The sequence below is a fragment of the Antechinus flavipes genome, chromosome 3, assembly GCF_016432865.1.
Source record: "Antechinus flavipes isolate AdamAnt ecotype Samford, QLD, Australia chromosome 3, AdamAnt_v2, whole genome shotgun sequence".
Taxonomy (NCBI): domain Eukaryota; kingdom Metazoa; phylum Chordata; class Mammalia; order Dasyuromorphia; family Dasyuridae; genus Antechinus; species Antechinus flavipes.
Window position 1 is genome coordinate 330,412,960 of NC_067400.1, and position 26,875 is coordinate 330,439,834.

At 35.3% G+C, this 26,875-nt stretch overlaps 1 protein-coding gene across 5 annotated transcripts in view; it reads left to right on the forward strand.

Moving 5' to 3' along the window:
* MRAS (muscle RAS oncogene homolog) overlaps positions 1-26,875 on the forward strand; it is a 107,964-nt gene that overhangs the window by 32,083 nt on the left and 49,006 nt on the right. The window contains exons 1-3 of one of the 5 annotated variants that reach the window (XM_051985621.1): positions 5,833-6,632; positions 24,452-24,495; positions 25,801-26,011. In XM_051985621.1, the coding sequence (XP_051841581.1) occupies positions 25,819-26,011 (193 nt within the window). In that variant the 5' untranslated portion in view covers positions 5,833-6,632; positions 24,452-24,495; positions 25,801-25,818. Of the gene's footprint in view, positions 1-5,832; positions 6,633-12,083; positions 12,317-24,451; positions 24,496-25,800; positions 26,012-26,875 lie in introns of those variants that run through there. The other 4 variants (XM_051985622.1, XM_051985620.1, XM_051985623.1 and 1 more) reach the window with 4 other exon arrangements.

Consider the following 26,875-nt stretch of genomic DNA (forward strand, 5'->3'; position numbering starts at 1 on the left):
TGAATTGTTCTTATTTCTACCTCTGTCTTTCCTGGAATGCCCTCCTATGTCCTCATTCAAATCTTATCCATCAAGATCCAATTCAAGCCCTATTCCTTCCATGAAATTTTTTTTAACAATTATACAAATTCTCACTGTTTGTCTTTTCTATAACCTACTATATCACTAAGAGCCAACACTGCAATATTCAGTTCAAGGAATTAATATTGAGCACTGGCTATATGCAAAGTACTATTCAAGATACTGAGAGAAATTTAGACAGAATTCTTTTTATGAATAAGTAACTTGAATTACTGAAGACAAACAGTTCCCAGGTGATTTTCTACTTGGGTACTTAATGGAATTACACATGGCAAGTTTGATTACTAATAGTCATTAATTGGCTTACTATCTGAGAGTGCCATTTGAACAACAGCACAATATGGATATCCGGAAATAAACTAAATAGACGTCTTCCTGAAAAATATTTCTTAAGAAAATCCACTTCCCCACTGAACTGCATCATACCAGGAGATATTTATTCTAAGACTATCCAAACTACATACTCATAAAGTCATAGCAGGGGTATAGCATAAAGTACAGGGACAGGGGTGGGATGGGGGCATTTCTTCCTTCTATGAAGAGTCATTGTTCAAATAAATAAAAATTTTCCTTGCATTCCCAAACTGTTATTCTCTTATAGGAGCAGCTACATTGGATAACTACTTGTATCCCTAAGCTTTACTGTATCAATATTCCATTAAAAAAAAAAAAGACTTACTGATAATTTTTGGTTTTATATTATGATTACTCCCAGGTACCTTGCCCCTCCTTACAAAGAAAAACCATTAAGAAAAAACAACCAATAAATGATTCTCTCATATAGTATTCCATATTCAAGATCTTTCACCTTTCTACTGAAAAAACATTCTTTTATTTTAAAAATGCATGCAATTGGCTGGCCTTTGGGTTCTCAAACCATGACAACTTTTGAAAAAGCCATATGTTGGGTTAGCTAGGTGGCACAGTGGATAAAGCACCAACCCTGAAATCAGGAGGACCTGAGTTCAAATGTGATCTCAGACACACTTTCTAGCTGTGTGACTCTGAGCAAGTCACTTAAACCCAATTGGCTTCAGAAAAAAAAAAAGCCACATGTTATAGCTGATGCTTGGTGTTTATTTCTGTTTGCATCACAATGACTGAATTAATGAAAATTAATTAAACATTTACTTATATGCAAAGCACGACGGACTACAGGTAGAAAATCAAGACAGTCCCTGTTCTCAAGGAACTCATATCCTGATAGAACAAGAAAATGCCTCTAAGAGTTTCTAAGAGACTTCAGCAGGAGCAAGTCAGATAGAAAGGGATAGTAGTCTTTAGGATGTAGGGGCAAAGCCAATGGCAATGCATCTTTTTTTTAGTGTGATTTACAGTGAAAAATAAGAAAATAATATGTCTATTTCTGATATTGAAACCATGTAACACTATATAGGATTTTAGTGTCAATAACTTTCTTTTCTGGGTTTTTTAGTAGCTGTGGTTACTAAAGAGGCAGGAACTTTGCCAAAGATTTAATTGATTTCTCTAAAGTCACAAATTGAATTGATGACAGAACAATGTCTACAACTATGTCTTTGGATTTACAACCTCAATTGTCTTATCTGTACTATATACCCCAAGTAGGGGAGTTGGATCTAAAAGGAAGAAACAGGATAACAGCAGGAACATAAGGAAAAATGAGGCATTGGGTAATTGAATATTATGTAAAGGCCTTATTTCATAGATGTTGGCACAGCATGAATTTAAATCTCCTCTTGGATAGTTTCTAGCTATGTAATCTTGGACAAGCCACTTAATTTCTCCAATCTTCATTAGTTTCATGTGTAAAGTCGGGATAATAACAGCATTTAAGATCAAGGGTGATCATGAGAATAGAGTTAAGATCATAGAAATGCTGGCTATTATCATCATCATTAGTCTCTTGTGACTTTAGGCAACTCATTTCTTTAATTCTCAGTTTTCTTTTTGTTAAAAAGAGAATGGGGCCTGATGGCTTCTGTGATCTAGATCTATGATCCTCTGGGGTATTGAATATTCTTGGGAAATGTGAATTCAATTCTAACAATATAGTCATGACTTTTAGAAGCTTTTTGAAGTTAATTTGCACAGATTTCATCCCTACATAGTACCTGGCATATAGTAGGCACTTGATTAATGCTTTCTTGATTGCTTGATTCAAAGTCTACTGCTCTGAGTTTTAGACAGATAATGTTAGCCCCAATTGTAGAGGGAAATAAAATTCAATCAAAATGTCAGAGGATGGTGTGAATCAGAGGAAACTGGATTCAGAGCTGGAAGGCATCAATTGTCATTGATCAGGATCCAATAGATCACACATCCAAACTTCTCACTTTGCAAATGAGGAAATTTAAGAACCAGATTTGTCCAGGGCCACATCAGTCTAAAGATCAGAGCTGGGAAAGACTTTAATTGCTCTTTGGGTCTGCTTTCCCTAGCATGATTTGGGTTTGTTGAAACTTCTAATAGCAGTACCAGGAACTAATATTGATTTGTCACTGTTTTTCTGTCTACCTGTCCGTCCATCTATCCATTCATTTGTTTATTTAGTTGAGCAATTAAAAGTTTACAGAAAAAATTAGGATTAGAGACCTAGAGTTGAAAGAAACCTCATAGGCCTTCTACTGACCAAAAATGAGACCCCAGCATTACACAAGTAATAAACATCAGAAATAGGACTTGAATCCAGGCCCTCTGACTAAAGAACCATTTCTTCTGTCCAATTTTCTGCTTCCTTCATCTAAGCTGCTCCCCCTCATTAATGCAGTTAAAGAATGGGCCCTTCTCATTTGAGAACATCAAATATTCTACATTGAAACCCTTCCTTTTTTTCTGAAAAGAATCCATAGCAGAGGAGTGCTAGTTTTTCTAGTATAACATTTTCCACCAGATCAACTATGACTGGCTCAACCTCACTGGGAAGAATGTACTTCATAAAAAAAAAGCAGAGGATTAGTAGGAAAGAACACCAAAAATAGTGCCAAGAAGCCTGAGTAAAGATTCCAAAGAATTCAGATGACTTCATTGTAAAGGTGCAGTAGAGAAGAAACAGTCTGAAGAAAGCAAGAAACTGCCTTTGACTAAAGCAAAGAGAGCTGGTTGCATTAAAAGATTTTTTTTAAAAAATGAAAGTGTACACTGTGGATCTCGAGCAAATGTTGTACCATCTGCAGAAAGAAAAGGATCTCCTTTTCTCTTACATCCATATGAGATGTCAAGCAACGAAATTTGATAGAAAAAAAATCTTGTTTGTTATACAGAAAGAAGTAGCTGTATTACTGGGGCTGGATCCTTAGACACTCAGGATTTAATGGAGGAAGTGTTGGGTACAAGAAAATTGAATCTGGAGTTGTAATCTTAAACTGAGTTAATCTGGGTTTACCATTGGTGCCAACACCCAGGGCAGGAATCTTGTCTCCAGAATGGGGGGAGGGATTGAGGAGGGTGGAGGAAATGAAGAATGATGCAGGTGGAGAAAATGAGAAGATGGATTAGTGTGGGTGGAAAGCATGAGAAAATAAATTAGTGCTGGACAAGTCTGGGTCAGAATTCACCCAGGAAAGTACCACAAAAGAATGGGGTTGGAACCTGGCAATGGAAATAAGTTACAGGAAAGCAGAAAGAGACTGGAGTTGTAAACAAAAACCATTATAATTTCTGAGATATATATTCATGGAAAAAAATTTTGGGCCCCAAAGTGAAATAAAAATCACACCTAAGCACTAACCTTCACTGTAAGGAACAGTCTGTGTATCAGTATGTGGTCTGCTTATATTTTATTTTCCCATTTTCTCTTCAAGAAAATTTAGTAAAATGAATAAACAATCTGGATGATTTTTCACAGATCCACAAAAATTATTAAAATATAATTAAAAGGATTTTAGCAGCTCTCCATTGCTAATTGCATGAAGTTTACTCTTCTGATTAAGAAGTACGCTCTCCACAATTAGGCATACTGTATCTCATGCTGGTATACCTTTCACATATTCTGGGTACCTGTTTGACTGTATTATTTACTATTCCTTTTGCCTTTCCCTTGTTCTGTGTCCATATGTATTCAGTCAACTGTCTCTTGTGACTAGAATAGATGGCTTTTCCATTTTTCACTAATCAACTTAGCTGTTGTCTTTTCTATGAAGCTTTGTCTGATTTCCTTCCCCTCTATTTTCCTTCTGTTGGGTTCTCAGATTTCTCATAGCACTTTGGACTTCTCCTTTGTATTTACCATATTCTTCTATCAAACTTATTTATATTCATGTCTTGGAGTATTGAAGGAGACATATAGTCTATAAATATGTGTGTATATTATAAAAATATATGATATATCTATATAGATTATATCTGTATATATTATATATGCTATATGTAAGTGTATATTCTAATAATATTTGACATTTTATAAGACTTAAGTCAATATTATATCTATATGACATATTTCATGTATATAGTATGTAGTATATATGTTTGTGTGTATATAATGTCTATAAACATACATCTAATTCTTCAAATGAACTACACATTTTTGAAGGCATCAACTATGCATTATTTATCATTGTAATTCTACATTGCTTGTATATGCTACATGATAATGTTTGTTAATATTGTTGTTTAGTCATTTTCCAGTTGTGTCCAACTTTTTGTGACCCCATTTGAGATTTTCTTGACAGAGATACTGGAGTGGTTTCCATTTCCTTCTCCAGTTCATTTAACAGATGAGAAAACTGAGACAGAATTAAGTGACTTGTCCAGGGTCACACAACTGCTAAAGGTCTGTTGTTGGATTTGAACTTAGAAAGATGAGTCTTCCTGACTCAAGACTGATTGCTCTATCCACTGTGCCATCTAGTTGCCCAATATTATGTGTACATAAATAAATGTGTTAAATCTTCAGAGCACAGGATCAATTAATTGACAGCACTTATTAAGTGTTTGGTCTGCACTTAAAGATATAGGAGGGAGGAAGAGAAAATACTTGCATATGTAAATATATACATATATACAAAATAAATTCCAGGTAGTGGGGAAAGGAAAGGCATTGTAACTGGGAAGAATCAATAAAGGTCTTAAGCAGGGAGGAGGAGGGGAGATGAAATTGCATGAAAAATGGTCATTTTTAAAGGCAGAAGTAAAAATGGAGTATATGATAGGTATGTAGAACATCCTAGCTCACAGATATGGAGCCATAAGGAAATTTAAAGGTTATCTAGCCCCCACCCCCATCTCACATTATAGATGAGAATTCTGAGACCCAACGAAGTTAAATATTTGTCCTATATCATCCAAGTAGTATCAGAGGTAGAATCACTAGCTCCTCTGAATCTATAACTGACACATTTACTGAAAATACCCTACAGTTTATTCCATTTCCTGAAGAATTTTTACTGATTCCACTAAATATGTGAGGGGTCCCAATGATTAGACCATTATTCTAGTTCTTCAGAAGAACTCATCAGTTAAAAGAGTCACATTATCAGGCTTTTTCAGAAAGACTAAGACAGATGGTAAAGATGAATGTGGTTTCTGTTCAAAAGCCTATGGAGAACTCAGGAAAAAATGTTATCGTGATTTGCTACACTAACTTCTTGTTATCAGTTACATGCAGCATTTCAACAAATCATTTATATTATTTGATGGAGCTCTTAAAGCAGAAATGGGAAAACTTTTAAAATATAGGGCCACCAATTAATAGAATGAAAAAAATCAATTGAGAATCAAATTTAAGTCACAAACAACTTATAAGTAACTGTAACATAGTTTTGCATTTCATAGAATAGAAAATATTATTCAAATTTGAAAATGAGAATCATAGAATGTTAAAATTTGATAGGACTTTGAGACTTTGTTTTAATCCCTTTTTCTTATAGATGAGGAAATGGGAGTACTAGTCTAAGATGACACACATAATAATGACAGAATCCGAATTTGCATCCATGTCTTCTGATTAAAATCCAGTGCTCAGGATAGGTAGATAGCACAGTGGATAGAGAGCTAGCCTTGGAATCTGGGGGACCTAAGTTCAAATCCAGCCTCAGATATTTGACATACACTAGTTGTATGACCCTGGGCAAGTCTCTTTACTCCAATTGCTTTACCACAAAAAAAAAAAAAAATGAATGAATAAAATTCAATGGTCTTTCCACTTGGCTCCTTTAAATACACTAAGTAGTTGTAGCTGCTGGTAGAGGTACCAATGATCATTTCCAAACTTAACCTACCTATTTCCCATAGCTCAGCCTGGCAGTAAAATTTCTAGGGAACCTCTTTCTTGGCTGCTTCATGTGGTTTCCTCTTAGTTTCCTTCTGTCCCTTCATAGTACTCCCATTCACTCCGCTAATGTTAGTTTCATTATGGTGAGGGAAGAGGCATTATCAGACTAGCTGATTTCATAGAATTATCGATTTTGTAGACTGGGAGAATCTTAGAGATTATCTAATGCGATAATCCTCTCATTTTATAGATGCAGAAAGTGCAGACCAGAGACAAAAAGTCACTTGTCTTTTAACTTTATCCTGGGGTTCTTCTTCACCCCATTTGTGGCCTTGGCAGTGCTTTTTGAATCTTCCCCAAGGTAAGAACCCAAAGTTTGGGTTGGGGAAAAGGAAGAGAGAGGGAAGAATAATTGGAAAAAAATGAATGTATGTGAGATGTTACAGTAGCAAAAATGCAATGCTTTCCCAATTTATCAGTGTCTTGAGTGACTTGAATGAAGGTTCAAAATGAAGTTGACCTTAATTTGGCAGCTGTTCTTAAAGGCAGAAAGCTCTGAGAGTAGAGCTCAGTAAATCCAAAATAATAAAAATGTCAAGTCATTTAGTTATTGATGGAAAAGGCACATAAACTGAATTATTTTTAACAGCTTCTGACAGCCATTGCATTCACTTAACAATACTCTGTCCCTCTTAACATTTAGCTCAGTAGATCTCTGGGGGTAGCTGAAATAACAGATTTTTCAATCATGACTGTCAATGAGGGTGTGGGTGGGAAGCTAATGACAACAATTTTAAATGCAGACTTAGTTGGTGTTTTGTTTCATTTTGTTTCGTTTTTTGATTGAAGAAGAAAAAAGAAGGTTAAATTTCAACCCTCCTTAATGAATTCAGATAGGAACAGTTTCTGGGCCTTATAATGACATTGGTAGTGTAGTTATGGTGAGTACCTTCCTATCTTATAATTTGTAGAATCATAGACTCTTAGGGGTAAAAAAAAATCTTATGGACAATCTATTTGAGGAATTCTTAACTTTTTCTGTGTGTAATGCTCCCCTTTGGCAGGCTGGTTGAGGCCTTTGGGTTCCCTTCTCAGAATGATGTTTTCTTGCCCGCATTCTCACCATATACTTACTATCTCTGCTCCTGACTAACTCTAGGTTAGCCTGAGCAAACCCTGGTATTTGGGAGAATGTTAAATGATCATATATCAGTTCCATTCTCTAGTTTAACTCCTAAATACTCTGATTATTTGCAACTCCTGGCAGAGGTGCCAACACAATCATCTGCAAACTTATCTATTTTCCATGACCTAGCCTGGGCAAGAAAATCTCTAGGGAACCTCTTGACTGCTTCATGAGGTATCCACTTAATTTCCTTCTTTCCCTTCACTTTATAGTACTTTCATTCACCTCATTAACCTGTCAGTCTTCAATAATCTACAAGATTTCATTTTAATGGATCTATATAGAAAACTAGTCTTTCTACCAGTACATGAAATACTTGGCAGAGTATTTGCAGTGTTGTTGTAAATCAAATTTGAAAATGATTTTCAAAATCAGCAAAGCCTTTAAGGATATGAATGAGATCACTGCAATCTTTCTTATGGGTTTGTGGGGGAGGAGGTTGGGAAATGGTTCAAGCTGGGATGTGAAGATCATATAAAACAAACTTAATTGTACTAGCAATGGAAGAAAGAAGCAAAATGAAAATGAAAATTTTTAGCAGCACTATCTTCTTTTGGGGAAAACAAAAAAGTTTCAGAATCTACCCTCCAACAAATAAACACCTCACCCAGCAAATGCCCTAGTTCAAAGGAATTGCTAGTACAGGCAAAACCAGTCTAAAAGGCCTTCTTAGGATTCCTCTCACACAACACTCAATCTCCTGAATTAGTGACCTTTCACTAGCCATCTCCCATGCCCAGAATGTTCTCCCCATCTTACCTCTCCCTCTTGGCTTCCTTGAAGAATTAGTTCAACCCTCCCCCAATCCCCAACCTAATGGTTTTGAGGGGAGGAGGGGAGAGAAGGGAAGAATACTCTTTATTTTGCTCAGGCTAGAAGTAAGCAGCTATTCACAGGCATCTCACTACTGATTAGGTCCAGCAAGTCAGAGTTTAGGAGCCAATGTGAAATGCTGATACTCAATCAGTTTTAGCCCCATCCTACATCTCTGAACTCCTGAGTTCTATACCAGAAGTAAGCTGAAACATCATTTTCTACATGAGACATTTCCCAGCCTGCCTGGCAAAGTGAACCCCGTTCCCCTTAATGCTCAGACATCCCAGTCCAACTCTTTATGTCCCTTGTGAGGTTTTCCTGATAAGGACATTACTATTTCCTTCTCTAGCTCATTTGACAGATGAGCAAACTGAGGCAAACAGGGATAAGTGATTTGCCCAGAGTCATACAACTAGTAAGTGTCTGAAGCTAGATTTGAACTTAGAATGTTACATAACATGTACTTACATTGAATGTGAGCCCATAGAGAAGAGGAGCTAGATCTCCTTTGAATTTCCAGCACTTGGTATAATGCCTGACACCTAGCAAGTATTTAACAAATCCCTCTAGAATTCAGGGGTCCTCAAACTACGGCCCACGGGCCAGATGCAGCAGCTGAGGATGATTATCCCCCTCACCCAGGGCTATGAAGTTTCTTTATTTAAAGGCCCACAAAACAAAATTTTTGTTTTTACTATAGTCCGGCCCTCCAACAGTCTGAGGGACAGTAAACTGACCCTCTATTTTAAAAGTTTAAGGACCCCTGTGTCTAGATTAATTGGCTCCAGAAAAACAAGATGTTTGGCAAACAATGTAAAAGGATCATAGGATCACAAGTCAGAGCTGGAAGAGGCCTTAGAGGTTGGCTCATCCACTTTGTTCATTTTACAGAAAAATCTTTAGGTCCAGAGCTTTACCTAAAGCATTTGACTTCACATGTGCTCAATAAAATGATTGATGAACTGAATAGCAGAAATTGGTATTAATAGGCAATCAGTTGAATGGCATTTCAGTTCTGTTTTTTTACTTTACTTTAGTTGTAATGTGCTAATGATGATGTTAGAAAACAGTAAAATATAAGCTCCTTGAGAGCAGTGATTATTTGGAGGGAAGGTGTTTGTGTAACTCCAGACCCTAATGAATTGCCTTCCACAAAGCTGGATTGAATTAATTTGAAATTTATATTTACATAATTTATATTACAATTTCATATATTATATAATATGTTCATATGTATATATAGATGTGTATATTTTTGTATATCTGTATGTATAGGAAGCAACTAGGTGATTCAGTAGATACTAGGTAGAACACTAGTCGAATTCTAGGTCCAATAACAAGAGGGCAGAGGTCAAATGTGACCTCAGATACTTCTTAGCTGTGTAATGGTGGGCAAGTCACTTAAGTTCTGTTTGCCTTAATCCACTGGAGAAGGAAATGACAAATTACTCTGGTATCTTTGCCAAGAAAATTGCATGAACAGTATGTCACAAAGAGTCAGATTCAACTGAATGACTAAACAACAACAACAAATATATGTGTATATATTTTTTCACTTAATAGGCTACAAATTCCTTTCTAGAGAAGATTATTTAATTTCTGACTCATATCCTTAATACAGTACTTAGCATATGTAGGGTATCCAAAAGCATTTTCTTGACATCAAAAGGAGTCAGAGTAAGGGCAAACACTGAGAAAAGATCCAAGTCAGGGATGATTCCAAAGGATGATCCTATTTGGAATCATAAAATTCTAGGACCAAGAGGTCTTTTAGTCTCTGGAGATCACTTACCCTGTCCTCCTGATTTGGGGGAGAGGAGGGCGGGGAATAGCAGAACTATTCAATACATCTTTTCTTTTATTCTAGTAGACATATTTATTAAATGCTTACAGATTGCCTGATTGCTATCCCTTCAGTTAAATGCTCAACCCTGTGCTGGACTTTCTCACTGCCAAAATAATACCATACTGCTTTCAGATAAGGAGAGTTCAGGGTCTAGTTAAGGAGATAAGACACTAGGCACAGCAAGGTGGCCTAGTGAATAGAGCACTGGGCCTGGAGTCGGGAAGGTCTGAGTTTAAATCCAGTCTCAGACACTTTCTAGCTATGGGACCCTAGGCAAGTCATTTAACTTTGGTTGCTTCAGTTTTCTTATCTAAAAAATGAGCTGGAGATGGAAATGGCAAACCATGCCAGTATCTTTGTCAAGAAAATCCCAAATGGGGTCATGAAGAACCAGACATGACTGAATCACGACACCACCATGCTCAGCAAAAGTAAATAATTCAAAAAGGCCAAAACTGTGACTTGCTGGAGCCAGCTCTGCAGTATGAATATTTATTTACACCTTGAAAATATGCTACCAGTCTGGGCTTGATTTATTATTTTGTTTATAGTTCAGATCTAAGAAAGCAATGAAACACTGATAATGGTGAATAAATATAAAAAATATCTTGTATATATTCCTTTTTTTGGAAAGCTATTTGTTAAACATTTACCAGCATACCACTAACTACCACTACATGTCAAATTGTTGGATGTTATGGTCAATCCACCTATTTTTCTGAAGTTTTCTATGGAGATTTTTAAAAAATGGTTTATTCTAGAAGTAAGCTTGGCCCTTTTTAAACAATAGTTTCTGATGTGTTATGATAAATGCTAAGACAATATCTGAAGTAGGATGGAAAAGAAAGTAAGACGCTAAGGGACCAGTTATACAGTGTTCCAAAAATTCACTTTTGTTTGTCTTTTAGGGATAATTTGTATTACAAACTTAATAACAAGCATAACAAACATGCATTATATAAACAAAATGAGGAATAAAATCCCAAATAAAACAAACCAAAAAAGCCAACCATGAACTCTTTCATTTGATTAAAGAAAAAGATAAAAATGGTTACAAAGTAAGCATAACAGAACTCAGTGTCTTCTGGTCTCTTGTCAATTCATGTACTTGTAAAATTTGCTTGTTATTGTAGTTTATAATTATGTGGGGGTGTTGACCATTTTTATTAGTTGCAGTTCACTGTGTGTGTGATCTCGTAATTCTGATTTCTTTTCTCTTTATCACTTTGTCTTTTGATGTTTCTATGTATTCTTCCATGTTTATCATTTTAAGGTCAGGTTCTGTTATAGTGATAAACACCAACACATTCTGCTATTCCCTAAAAATTGGATATTGAGATTGGTTCTAATATTTTTGCTACTAAAAATAAGTCAGGTGTGAGTATTTTTGCCAGATAGTTCATAGCTTTGGAGCTGAAAGGATCTTAAAGGTCATCTGGTTCAATTCCTTCATTGACAGATTAGGAAATTAAAACCTAAAAAAAAAAAATTAAATATGTTTAAGGTAACGCAGAAAGTAAGCAAAAGAAGCAGGCGCTGAACCAGGGTCCAAATCCAGAGTTCTTTTCATTGTTGTATGTTGTTTTTATCCTTTTAATAACATGCTTAGAATAGAAAACTACCAATGAATGTTCAATCATTTCCAGTTCTCCATGATCTCATTTGGAGTTTTCTTGACAAAAATATTGGAGTGGTTTGCCATTTCCTTCTCTAGCTCATTTGACAGATAAGGAAACCTTGGCACACAGGGAAAAGTGATTTGTCCAGTATCATACAACTATTAAGTGTCTGAAGCCAGATTTTAACTTATCCTCCTAACTCCAAGATTGGTATTCTATCCACTGTGCCACATAGCTGCTGTAGCTATGTTAATAGGTACATCAAGTTGAAAGGTATATTCAGTTTATAACTCTTATTCCATATTATTAGTTTGTTCCCATAAATGATTGCAGTAGTTTAAATTTCTACTAATCATTCAATTACCATATATTAAGCACTCAGTACTTCCTCACCATGGACTTCATTATCTGCCAATGGCATGTGGGCTACTGGTGGAATTTTAGTCCCTTGATGGTGATGGGACTTCCCATACAGCAGCAGTTTGGAGAGGGATGAGGGGGATAAAAAGAGAAGAAGAGAAGAAGAAGACATAGAAGAGGAAGAGGGAAGAAGAAGGAAAAGGCTACTATGGAAACAGGTAACAGCAAAGCACAGAGCTTTGTAACTCAAATCAACTTGTACCAGTAGTCATCCTCAATAATGATGATGCCTAAGGCATAAAGCATAGCATTGTTTATCATTATTTATCATGTACACAATATTTTCAGTGATTTCTTGATGTTCTCAAATACTTAGAGCATAAACTTCATGAGGTATTGTGAGATTCAAATAAGATATTATACAGTGTGTTGCAAAAATCTTAGTGCATTTTAAAGCTATTAAAAGCTTGCTAAAGACTTTTGAAACTCCCTCTAAATAGAATCTTTCATAAACCTTAAAGGATTATATGTGTCAGCTATCAATATAAAAGGCAACAAGACATAGAGGAAAAGTACAGTGTTTAATCAGAAGAAATCGGAGTTCTAATCTTGCCTCTCACACTTACTGTGTGATTTGTAGAAGCCATTTCTCTCAACATCGTTTTTCACATCCATAAAATGAGACAATATTTACTACAGGTCATGGATGTTAAAAGGATCCAATTAGATAATATATGTAAAGAGCTTTGTAAATTTTAGACCATTGTATAAGTCAGTTCTTGTTAGTAGTAATTATAATCACAAATGATCATTTTGTTGTTTTCAGTCATGTTGGATTCTTTGTGATCCCATTTAGAGTTTTCTTGGCAAAGAAACTGGAGTGGTTTATCATTTCCTTCTCCATTTCATTTGCAGATGAGGAAACTGAGGCAAATAGGGTTAAATGACTTGCCCAGAGTCCAACAATTAGTGTCTGAGACTAGATTTTAATTCAGGTCTTCCTGACTCCAGATACTATCCACTATGCTATCTGGCTGCCTTAAATATTTTCAAATACCATCTACTGTGGACATACCACCATGCTAAATGCTACATATATGCAGCTTTCCAGCTGATTCAGACCATCTCTTTTGGATGCTAGTGGAAGTTAGCATCCAAATGAGAAAGAGGGAAATACATATAGAAATACCATGATAACATGGGCAAACATTGTTGCGAAAGAGAGGTGAGGATACTTCAGGAGGGTTCACTTTCAGCTGATAGAGCTGATGGTAAAGCCTTCAAGAAAAAGGGAACACCTAAGTTGGACCTTTTAAGGAAAGGGGACATCAGCAGAGTAATTACAGGGAGAATGTGTGAAGAGGAGTCCATTCCAGGCATGAGTTTTGGCTTGAACTAATACATGAAAACTGATAAGGCTGGGTTATTAGTAGGAATAGAACAGTCCAATTTAGCACAGTCCTGAAAGGGAAAGCAACAGAAAATAAAGCTAGAAGGGAAGATTAGAGCCATTCTTGAAGCCATCCAAGGAAGACCTTGAATTCCAGGATCTAAATTTTATATCATATTTGGCAATGAGAAACCATGGAAAGGTTTTCAGTGGAGAAGTGTTGTGATCAGAATAGTACATCAGTAAAAAATAATTGACCAGAAAAGTGAAGATTAGATTAGAGAGATGATAGCTTATGTATATGAGAACTAGTATAGAGGTCATTATAATAGTGTAAGTGAGAAGAGCTGGGGATGTGAAGTAGTTTAGTGGGTATGGTAGTAGACATGAGAGCATGAATAAGAGAGAGACATTGTGAAGTAGATCCACAGTACTTGGCAAAGGTTGATTAAAAGGATATAAGAGAGAGAAGAATCAAAAGGTGACTCCAGGTTATGAATCTGGTAACTTGAAAAATGCTATTGCCAAGAACAAAGATAAAGAAATTTGGATGATGAGCAGATTTTGAAGAAAAGATGAGTTTTCATTTTGCATAAATTGAGTTTAAGGGACTGATAAGATGTACAAATGAAAAAAAAAATCATCAGATAGTCAATATTTTAATGATGTAGTACTTTCTAAAAATTTTATAAATACTTCCTTATCAAAAAACTATAGTTTCATTCACCATTGGATTAGAACACTATATCATTTAGTTATTTTAAAATATAATTTTTGTTGTTCAGTTATTGTCATGTTTGATTCTACATTGACCTTACTGACAACATTGTTCAATATATATATATACATACACATGTATCAACAACATAATACTGTGGTTATTTTTATCACATTATAGAGGATCTAATCTCTGGTTTATCACTGTGAAAAAATATCTAATATCTTAAATTCTAAGCTCTCTCTTATTTCTTTAGTTCTATTCTAAAGGCTCTTTAAAGTTGTTGTTTTTTTTTAATTCACAAATTCTTTGAGGTCTTTGTGGTTTGAATTGTTCATCCTGAATGCTTACATTGCTGGGAAATTGATTATGGAATCTAGGACCATGTTTTTTTAACGTTTTCAAAGAAAAATCTTTGAGATGTTCTAATTGATATTTCTTTTTAATTGATGTCTTACTTCCTAGTGATTATTAGAAGGATTCCCCCTCCCTTTTCATTGTAAAATTTGCCAATTATGTGCCTAAGTGAGATGAAATTTGACTTTTTTCTTGTTACTCTTCTGGGAATTTTTTGTGCTCAGAAAGTACTATTTATTTTTGATAATTCTGGGAAGTTTTCTTGCAGTGTTTCCTGAAATATAATCATCCAATTTTTTTCTTCCATGTAGAACAGTAGTAATTCAGAGGATTTTTCCTCTATGTTCTGCCCTATGCATCCATCATTTTCAACATTGCTTTTAATTTTTTTCCAGTTGTTTTTGAGCTTTTTATTTCAACTATTTCAATTCTTATTTTGCTTCCATTCTATTTCCTCCTATATTAATCTGTTTTTGCTTTATCTGTTGACAGATTTTCTATAATAGTTTCCATTTCCTTGAGTTTTGCCATTAGCTAGTGAGGCATTTCAAAAATATATTAAATTCTTTCATTTCTCTTTAATTTTCTTAAATTAATTTCTTTTTTTATCATATTTCATGATATTTTGCGGCTTTTCATCCTTTAATTTCTTGGCTTTGTGTGTTTCCTACCTTAAATTCTCTCTGAATTTCAAACATATCTATTCTTCCTTTTTATGTTCTTTTGCTATGCTTTTATATCATTTTTCATCTTGCTTTTTTACTTCACTTTTTTTTTGTTTGTTTTCTCAACAGATGTCAGCATTAGTAATATAAAAAGTCAAAGCTGAAAGGAACCTGGGGATAATCTATTCTGACACCTTCATTTTACAAATGAGGAGATTGGTACCAACAAAAGAGGGAGCTTTTTTGAGATCATAATGGTGGCAGAACAGAGATTTGTACTCCAAATCCAATGCTCTTTCAGATACCTTCTTGGCCTCTTAAGAAACCCCAGCCCTCTAATGAGCTAGGTAATTGAGCTTTCATAAACTTAGGGGATTTAGATGAATTAGCTATGACATTTAATTTGATGTTTGGTGGAACTCTTCTTGGCAAAAATATCATTTCTTTCTCTAGTTCATTTTGCACATCAGAAACTGAGACAAAGAGGATTAAGTGACTTGCCCAGAGTCATGCAGCTAGTAAGTGTTTGAAATTGGATTTGAACTCATAAAGATGATTCCAAGTCTCTTCCTAATTCCAAGCCCAGTGCTCTATTCATTGAACCAAGTAGCTGTATTTTAAGACTGTTCATATCCCTTCTAAAAGAGATAATTTTCAGTTCTGAATGGTAAGCAAGATGAGACTAAAAGACGCTCTAAATGATCACTAGGATGGTCTACTCTATTATATTTTAAAGCTTTCCATAATTGAATGGTTGCCATTAAATATAGGATACTAGTGGAACAAGTTTCTTGAAACCAGAATTTAGCAATGCAAAACTGTTTTTGTAAAAGTGATCACAAATATATGTTTTATGCTAGCCATTAATATGCTTTTGTTTTCTTGAGCCTTATGAATCAAGCATATACTCATGTATAGCTAAGTCTCCTACTAGTCATTGAAACCTAGCTTATGAAGTCTTGCCAGTCCTACACTGACAACTCTCTAAAATCTGTCTCCTTTCCCTTCACACAAACTTTATTCTAGTCGAAGCCTTCATCACCTCTTATTTGGACTGTGGCAATAGCTTCCCATATGGTCTCTCTCCCTGCTCTATCTCTTCCTTCTTAAATCTGTCTTCTGTGTATCTGCCAAACTGATATTCCTAAAACAGATCTGGCCAAGTCAGCTCCCTCCTAAAAAAAATCTTTAATGGCTCTCAATTTTCTCTAAGATAAAATGCAAACTGGAATCCTATCTACCTTTCCATAATTATTTTGGAACACCCCTTTCCCACATACTGGCCTGGTAAGTGTTAGCATTCTTCAAGAGACAATTTATCTCTCACTTCCATGTCTTTGACAAAGTGTTCCCTTATGTATTATTGTTGTTCAGTCATTTCAATCATGTCTGATTTTTCATGATCTCATTTGGGGTTTTCTTGGCAAAGATACTGGAAAGGTTTGCCATTTCTTTCTCCAGCTCATTAAATAGGGTTAAGTGTCTTGCCCAGAGTGCCACAGCTAGTAAGTGTCTGAGGCTGTAATCAGGAGATAAGTCTTCCTCAATCCAGGCCTAGCGTTCTATCTATTAGTTACCATCTAGCTGCTTCCTCTCTTTTACATGGGATGTATTTACTTGCCTCCACCTTGCAGAATTCCTAACTTCTTTCAAAGCATAACTCAGGTGTAACCTACTATCAAAAGATTTTTTTTGATCTTATTCACTATTGTAGGTTGGGCCTGACTCAGGACAGTGTTTCATATTCAGAAACTAAAATGAACATCTAACAAGCAACAGAAGGAAGATTATTTACCTGTAACATGAAAAGAATATTCAGGCAGGATATAGCACTGAGTCCCTGCCTCTTTGTTGACCATGTTGGTCTGCTGGCCAGAAACTTTACTCCACATGCACTTCCTTTTGTGCTTACTCCACCAGCAAGTTTTATCAAAGGTCCAAGCCTTAGCTTCTTGAGTCAATTAACCACCCAAAATGATTTTTAACACCTTTAAAGGAAAGATTAGTCCAACTACCTTTGAGTTGGAACCTAGGAAATATTGCTACTATCCCTCTCTCCCCACCCCGTTTCTCTCACCAGAGCAGGGACTGCTCTTGTCATTTTATCTTCAGTTACCTAGCCTTGCACGTAGTAGGCACTAATTAGATTTTTGTTGAATTGCAGTGTATAGTATGTTTCTGTTAGCCTTCCTGGAAGTGGCTCAGAGAAAAACCACCAGCTGCTAAATTTTACCTCTTCACTCACTGCAGTTTCCGTTAGGTATTATTTATGATAAATTGGAAAACAGTGGCTGTAAAACAGTTTGCAGGCACTTTCCTTGCAAAAGGTTATAATAATTAAAAAAAGAAAATATAACATTAAAAACAAGAACAAAAAAATTCACACATATTCCTTTTACCATTCCATTTTACTATGGAAATGTCCTGATTGTCATTGAAATCTCTCTCTGTTTACCAAGTCTCAGAAGTAGAGGGATGATTAATATACCCTGGGTTTTTTGTAGCATTGTCTCACAAATAAAATTTCTTATCTAGTAAGTAAAGGTCAAAGGAAATGTTTTTGGAGATCAAGAATTAACATGGAAATGGCCAATCTTTTTGTTACCCTTCAAAGGTTCCTGACTAATTTTTACCTCCCTACTCATTTATACAGTCTTTCCTAACTCTTTCATTCTAACTAACCAGCACTATACCATACTTGGTAAATTGTAATAGCATTCTCTCCTTTAGACCCTATGATATGAATTGTACCTCTTTTTAGTTGCTTTTCATGCTCCCTTGACACTTTTTTTTTTCAGTTAGGACTACATATCATATTTGCTTGTGTTTTTCTTCTCACACCAGTATGAGAAAAATAAAGCAAGTTTTTTCTTCACCATTTCTTCCCACACACCGTTTCTGGGGGGTTGTAAAAATGACAATCATTGTCAAAACTAGAGGCAGAATACTGGCTACTGCACCTGTAATCAGAAGGCATGAGTTCATAACAAAGGTTTGTTCTTTGCTACTGTTAACATGTGAGATTAGGGTAACCAAGTTCTCTCCCTCCTTCCAACTTTTGAAGTGAACTTTTAGATTTAAAAAAAGGAATCTACAGGATTGTTCTTATTCTGTCTCAAAGGGAGGCCTCTTATCTTATACCTCTGATCTTATCTGGAAACTTCTTTCCACCAGATGTTTAGTTGTGATTAACAACAACAAAAATGTATTTACCAGAATAAACCTGATTTAGGGCAACTTGTGAGATACATGACTACTAAATTATATAAAGTAGAAACCCTCCCCTCCAAAAGCAACTAATGTCCTCTTGCTAATACTCAATCTTCCAACTAAGGAAAACCCTAGAACTTGGCCACTGATAGGTTAATTTGAATTTTCCCCTTTTGCTACATTTGCTACAAGAATCTCTATATATACTATAGCTATATAATACACACACATAAATATGCACATATATAAATTTATACATATATATTATATGTGCACCACACACACTTATCTTTTCCTCTATTGGTTGCCTTTACCATCCACCTGGCAGCAACCCACTAGATGGGGATTATTAAAACTCTTTATTACCTTCTAGCCTTGCTTCCTGATTTATTGACCATTAATCATATGGATCAAAGTAGGAGCAATTATTCCCTGCATGGGTCTTTTGGACTTTGGGTTGAAAAGTTCCCTAATATAACCTGCCTGATCTCTTGAGCAAATCATTTCCCTTCCTCTTCATCTGTAAAACTGAGGAGGTCAGTGAGGGATAGAAGAAGGGTGAGGGGGAAGGACAGTAATTTAAAGGCATAATAAGAGAATTGTGGATGCTTACTTTGCTCCCATTGAGGGGATCATGGATAAATATCAATCTTTTTCTTGGTAGAAACAGCAATTCTTCCCTTTTTTCCTGTATTTTTTTCTCACCAAACCCAACATTACATCTTTTTTTTTAAGTTTTTTTTTTATTTTCAAAATATACATATGCATAGTTTTCAACATTCACCCCTGCAAAACCTTATGTTTCAATTTTTCTCCTCCTTCCCTTTCCCCCACCCCCTCCTCTAGATGGCAAGTAATTCAATATATATTAAACATGTATTTTTCTTCTATACATATTTCCACAATTATCATGCTACACAAGAAAAATCAGATCAGGAAGAGAAAAACATGAGAAAGAAAACAAAATGCAAACAAACAACAAAATAAAAAGTGATCCACACTCAGCCCCCACAGTACTCTCTCTACCTGTAGATAGCTCTCTCCATCACAAGTCTATTGGAACTGGCTTGAATCACCTTGCCCAAAAATACATCTTACAAAGAGAATATTCCTAAAATGCTAGAGGCATTGTTATAGGATTATGAGCATTTCCTGAAAATGAGTATAGTGGAGCTACACATTCTTCTTGGATTCATTTTTCTTCCTTTTTCACTGCCTCTTTTTTGGGGGGATAACATTTTCTTAACCATGGATTTTATGCCATGTCCTAGGTGAAAGTTCTTCAGGTTTCATTCATTTGATTTGTCTGTTTTCTGGACTACAAGGCCTTTTTTTTTTTTTTTTTCTGAGTGGCATTGAATCCCATTAAGGAGATGCTTTATCCAATTAGAGAATTATGGAGAATGATTATGGGATTGCAATTTTCACCTTTTTTATCAATTTGGTTTTTTTCCCTCATGGCTTTTCCCTTTTGTTCTGATTTTTCATTCACACCATGACTAATATGGAAATATGTTTAAAATTATTTTACATGTATAATCTGTGTTGGATTTCTTGCTGTCTTCAGGAGGGGAGAGGTAAGAAAGAGGGGGAAAAATTAGAACTCAAAATCTTAAAGAGATGAAAATTGAAAATTGTCTTTACATGTAATCAGAAAAATAAAGTACTATTGAAAAATTTTAAAAGGAGATGCTTAAATGTTTTATCAACCAGACATTAAAACCATTTAAATGTCCGCTATGTTCCAGGTACTGTGTTTGTTGTTGGGTATATAAAGGCAAAAATGAAATAGTCCCTACCTTTAAGGAGCTTACATGCTAGTAAGGAAAGATATCATATAAATAAGCAATTATACCCAAAATATAGACAATTAGTAATACTAGCATTTTTATAGCATTTTAAGATTTGTAAAGTGTATTACATGTTACTTCATTTGAAATCTGCTAATTTGAAGGGAAGGCACTCCAGTAGGAAGTTGTTTGCTTAAGATCACAAAGAAAAGATCATTTAACTCATACTCAATTTGAGACTCAGATGAGGTAGAAGTCAAATGGAGCCCAACTACTAGAACTGAAAAACACTCAGAGACCACCTTGAACAACTACCTCATTTTACTGAGCAGGAAATAGGCTGAGAGTTAGTGTCAGGTCAGGAAATAGCACTCAGGTTTCTTGATCCCTAACCAGATTACAAAAAATTGACCTTGTTTGGAGTTTGTCTTTTCAGAGGCACTCTGAAAAATGCCTTCTCTTCCTCTCCTCTGCCCTTACTCAATCACATTCCACATTAGGAAAAATTGAGCAGTTTGAGAAGTCAAAATTTAGAAAGCAGCAGAGGCGTGCCCCTTTCTCTCCAGGTCTTGCTGAAGTGTCTTGGGGAGGGAAATATTTTCCTCTTTCCCAGACAGCCTAGTCTCTGTTTCTTTCAATTCACAGTATAGTGAACTGTACTTTCAACCTGGTTTTTCTACTCACCCTATTACACTGAGCATCAGAAAAATATGAGAGCAAGGGAAGACAAAAGTTTGAGGGAAGAAAAGTCTCCTGCAATGAGGGAGGCAAAGCCCTTCAGCAGAGACTGAGATCTTCCTTCCCCAGTCTTGCCCCATCTTAAGGGCCTCCCTTTCCAACTACCAAGCGTAGTCCTTGGATTATGGTAGCTCTGCCGCCTCCTGTACTAGGCTCATTGTACTTTAAGGTGAGTCCATGGGGAAAAAATAAAGAAAAAAGAAGTAAGGTCAGAAAGAATAACAGAATATATTCATCATGTAACTGTCAAAAATGTTTAAAGTGAAAAGTCACATTTTGTATACAATTCTCTTTTTTTTTCCTGTTCTATTATTTACATGGAAATGACCTTTTATTTCATTTGGCATTCAGGATTTTAAAAATCAAAATTTACAAATAAATAAATAAGTTGATGAATAAATAGATGAACAAATAAAACAAATAAATAAATGGATTAAGACAAGTAGGAAACGAAATTAAAAAAAAAAAAAAACACAAAGTGGGCTTTGCACTGAAGGGACTTGCTCATAGGAGCAACATTGGATTTCTTTTCCCATCCCTAAACCAGGCTTTGATCTGCTGCAGGCTCTGGCCTGTTTGGCCTCTGAGTCCCTTACTTCCAGCCCTTAAAGAATTCTAGAAAACTGGGAAACCCTGGAAGCAGGAAATGAAGCATCAGGAGTTTACTTCTATCCTCCACCCCAATCCCACTTCTCCTATCATCTTCTCCACCTCACCATAATTTTACCTAGCCATTAGGTTCCACCTCCTACCTTCTTCCCTTCTTGTATTCTTGTACAAGTTCTGTCATCAGTCTTCTAAATGGTCTTGAACAAATTCCAACCCAGGACAAAGCTGTGGTTTTCTTTCTCTAGTTGTAGCTGGTAAAGGGGAGATGCAAAGACCTAAGATGGAAAGATTGAAGAGTATATCTACAAGAGTCACCATAAAAATAATAGAGACAAAGGAAAGAGAGGCTTAAATTTCAAAGGAGAAATTGTTGAATAACAGTGGGAAACCAGGAGTCTGGTAGTAGAAAGGAGGGAACAAAGGGAACACTGATTTCTCCTCCCCATCCTTTGAGGTAGGAATGAGAAATGTAATAGCTACTATTGCAGGGGAATTTACTGGAGAAAGTTGTTTTAGTGACTGTGAGGAAGTAAAATAAATGTAAAATAATCAAGAATGAAGGAAGGCAAAGTTATTAATAATGAAATGGGATCCTGAAAGACACAATGGAAGGGGTAGGTGGTGGAAAACTGAACCAGGTTTAGTAGACATGGATGAAAGAGTAAAAGGAAATAGAAATGTGGCAGGTTTGGTATATAAAATGGTGAATCTGGGTAATAGAAATTATAGAAAGAAGGTTGGGCCAGTAGATGAAAGGGTGTGTTAATCATGAAGGAAATGTAATTCTGAGCAGGAAGAGATTCTGAATGGAAAGTAGGTAGGTTTTTATGGGATCCCATAGTTTCCTTTAGAATGTTGGTGAGATGATTCTCCCACTAGATGATCTTACTGAAAATAGCAATATTAGAAGTATAAAGGAAGAGCTGGATGAATGCTTATACAGTCTAGGTCCTTCCAGGGGCACAGCTTATCAAATGTTAAATGTTGAGTTTAAAAGAGTATTATCCTTTTTTTAAAAAGGCATTTCATGGTTTGACTTTAATCAGTTTTCAAACACATATTGGTTAAATATCCATTAGTGAGCCATTTCTTAGAATTTTATTTGCTTATTGTTTTTCAGTGAGTCTGAATATAAGCTTGCTAGTAATACCTTATGACAAAACTGTCCTATAAGTTTTGTGAATCCTGATGTATCTTGGTTCTTTGGCACCTACCTTTACCCCCCGATTGGTGGACAATAACCAATCTGTCACTATTTGGCAAAAACTACAGGAAAAACTGGAAAGGAGTCTGATAGAAATTAGTTTTGACCACTACCTCATACCATAGACCAAGATGTGCTCCAAATAGATACATATAGATATATCTTAGATATAAAAAAGCCACATCAGAAACAAATTAGAAGAGCAAGTGAGAAGTTAACTTTTATAACTCTGAATAGGAAAACAATTCATGACCAAAGACGATATAGAAAGGATCACAGAAGGCAAACTAGACCATTTTTATTATATAAAATTTAAAAAAAAATTGCACAAGGGACAGCTAGGTGGCACAGTAGATAGGACATCAGACTTGAAGTCAGGAAGACCTGAGTTCAAATCTCTTGTCAGACACTTAACACTTCCTAGCTGTGTGACCCTGGGCAAATCATTTAACCCCACTTGCCTCAGCAAAAAAAAAAAAAAAAAAATTTGCTCAAGCAAGACCAGTAATTAGAAGGGAAATAGCCTGGGGGAGTAGGAGGTAAGAAATGTTTGCAACACATTTTTCTGAAAAAGGTTTAATTTCTAAGATAGGGAAATGATTCAAATTTACAAAAATCAGATCCATTCCCCAGTTGATACATTGTCAAAGTATTTGAACAGGCAGTTTTCAAAGGAAGAAATCCATGTTGTCGATGAACAAATAAACACATTCTCCAAATAAGTAATCATGAAAGAAATGTAAATTAAAGCAACTCTATAATTCTACCTCATACTCATTAGATTGTAAGAGTTGACCTCTCAAAAAAGGAAAACAAGAAATATTAGAGGAGCTTCAGTAAACCAGGTACATTAATATACTCTTGGAAGAATTGATCCAGCTTTCGATTCTGGAAAGCAATTTGGAATTATGTCCCCCAAATTGCTAAACTGATCCTTTGATTTATCTGTAACCCCCTGAAGTCTATGTCCACAAGAGAACAAAGAAAAAGTAAAGGTTCCAGTTCAACAACAACAAAAAAATTGTTTATAATAGTTCTTTTTTTAATGGCAAAGTAGTGGAACCCCAGCTGATATTCATCAATTGAATAACTGAGCAAATAATGATATTTAAATGTAATGAAAAACTATTGGGCCATAAGAAATGATGAAAGAAACAAGTTGCAAAAAAATCTCAGAAGATTTATATAAGTAAATGCAGAGTGAATTGAGCAGAGCCAGGCAAATGATTTCTACAAAAACAATATTGTAAAGACAACTTTAAAAGATTTTAAAACTTTCATGCAATGATCAACTATAATTCCAGAAACAAGTGATAAAGCTTGTTATTCTCCTCCTGATAAAAACGTCATGCACTAAAGCTATAGAAAAAGATTATAAATATAAATATATATATATATACACACACACACACACACACACATATGTAACTAAATATATTCACACATATACATATATATTTTCAGATACAGTCAGGGAATTTGTTTAGTGTGACTATACTATGTTAGCAAATCATAAAAGGTGCTGTGGAGGGGAAGATAGTACTACTTGTTTCCCCAGACTCACCTTTTCCTATAATTTTTGGCCCCAAATATGCAACTAGAACCAAGCAGTTGTGTGGGAAGAGAGAACACACAGGTGAGTATTGTAAATCACTTTCTTTTAACTTTCCAGGACTGGCTTGCTATCTGGAGTGAATGTGAACAGCTGAAGGGAAAGTAAGTAACTGTGAGAATATAATTGTGATTTGGAGCATAGGGCCTATGCTTCCTTTTTTCCCCCAAATACAGGAAAAGGAGGAAATAAAGAGGAAGAAGTAGGACTGAATTTATCATTATAAAAATTACTTAATTTTGTTCCTCTGTACCTATTTGAGGTTTTTATAGTTTGAGTTTTTATCATGCAATAATGTACTCCCTATTATAACACTGTTGCTATGAAACAAATTGCTCCCATATCATCCATGAATTGTTGTTTTTTTCCCTCCTGAAACCAATTAATGTGTCATTAAATCCTCTATATCAGTTTAAATAAATTTTTGTCAAAGACAGACACTCCCATGGTTAGCTATCCCAAAGCTATTCTCTCCATTCACTTTAAGATCACCTAGAAACAATTCTCTGTAGCTTTATAGCTTGTATTTAGGAATATTTTTCCTTTTGATATGTTCTTTTTGTAAGTATTGGCCCTGTTTCCTCCAAAGAGCCTCAATAACTAACTCAGAGACAAACATCATGTTAATTATCAATTTCTTCTGCATTTCCTCAGTTTCTAGTATAGTCAACATGAGAGCCCTGCAGCAAATTTCATTGTAAAGCAAAAGATTCTGTCATAAAGAAAGTAATTAATTCAGTGTGTGTGTGTGTGTGTGTGTGTGTAGTGAATCTTGGTTTATTATATATTGGATTTGCTTAAAGTAGAATTCCCTTTTATTGCAGTAATACCTTAGTTTTTTTCTTTGGGGGGAGAGAGGGAAATAAAGTGAATTATTAAATCATTCTTAGGTTACAAAATAATCACCAATGTCAATGTATGTGGTCATTTAAACCTTTCTGAATCTGTTCTTTTTCATATCCAGTGCTCTATTAATTGTACTTACCAATGTTACTGTGCCAAGTAATAGTTAAATGTATCATCTCATACAATTTTAAAGAACATACTAGGGAGAGCAGAGAGAATATACTGTCTACCAGGAACTCAATCAAATCTGCTGAGAATGGAGCTTGTAAATTTTATACTCTGGCAGATTTTTAAAATCAAATGAAACTAAAACTGTTGTCAAAGTGGATGATTACAATCATGTTCACTGTAGGTATTTAATTTCTTTGTATTCGCTATCAAGTGCTGTGCCTTGAATATAGTAAGTGCCTAATAAACCATTGATTGAGGGGCTGGTGCCATCCTTGCAAGTTGTCTGGCCACCTAGGCCAATTAGGGGAATGGTAACCAAATCCCTGTAGTAGATTGGGAATGTTGTAAAAATTGAGATTGTGGGTCTCATTCACCATGTCTTTCCTCTCTAGGTCTGACTCACTAGAAGCATGGCTACCAGTGCTGTACCAAGTGACAATCTCCCCACATATAAGCTGGTGGTTGTTGGAGATGGTGGTGTGGGCAAGAGTGCCCTGACCATCCAGTTTTTCCAGAAGATCTTTGTGCCAGACTATGACCCTACCATTGAAGATTCTTACCTGAAGCACACAGAAATTGACAACCAGTGGGCCATCCTTGATGGTAAGCCTTGGGAATTTTCATGAATTCTCCTGGGAATGGGGGGAATGAGGTTGGTTTTGAATGCTTTGGTGTCAAACTGGGAGAAATAATGAATGAAACAGCGTATAAACAATAGCATTGCATGGCACATGGTTTGATTATATTGTTCTTATTGTATTTGGGCTCAAAAATCCTGAGTTCAGATCCTGGATATGTCATTTATAATTTATGTAAATCAATTCTCTAGGATCTCATTTTCTTTTTTCTACTGCAAATTTTATTCGCTTTAGAACCTTTAAAATTTGATGATTGGTTATGCTGATTTCTTTTCCCCCATCTTTTTGTTGTTGTTGTTGTCCTTAAAAACCACTATTTGTTTTATGAATTACTTATCTATGAGGGAAAAAGAAAATGGTATATTCAGGGAAATTATTGTGCTAAAAAAGATATCAATAAAAACATGTTAAAAATTTTAAAGAAACTTACAAATTTGAGATGTTACCACTTAAAGAAATATATTCATCAAACATTCAATAAAAAGTTGTTCACCAAATTTCTTATTTATGTTATCTTATTGTCTAAAACACAGCCAGTGTTTTAGGGCCTCAGTTATCTCATTTGTCAAATGAGGGAATTGGACTTGATGACATCTAAATCCCTTTCAATTCTAATGATATGATACCATAAATGCATTCTTTTTTTTTTATAAGAGTGAGGAAAATCTAGGAGGCTTGGTTAAGATTAAAACCTTCATGGGATGGTGGAAAGAACCCTTGCTTGGAGTCAAGGGAGCCAGATTCAAAATCTGGTTCTATTGCCTTTATGACCTAGTTCAAGTCGTTGCATAGCTCTCTGCCTCAGTATTCTCATCTATAAAATGAGGAG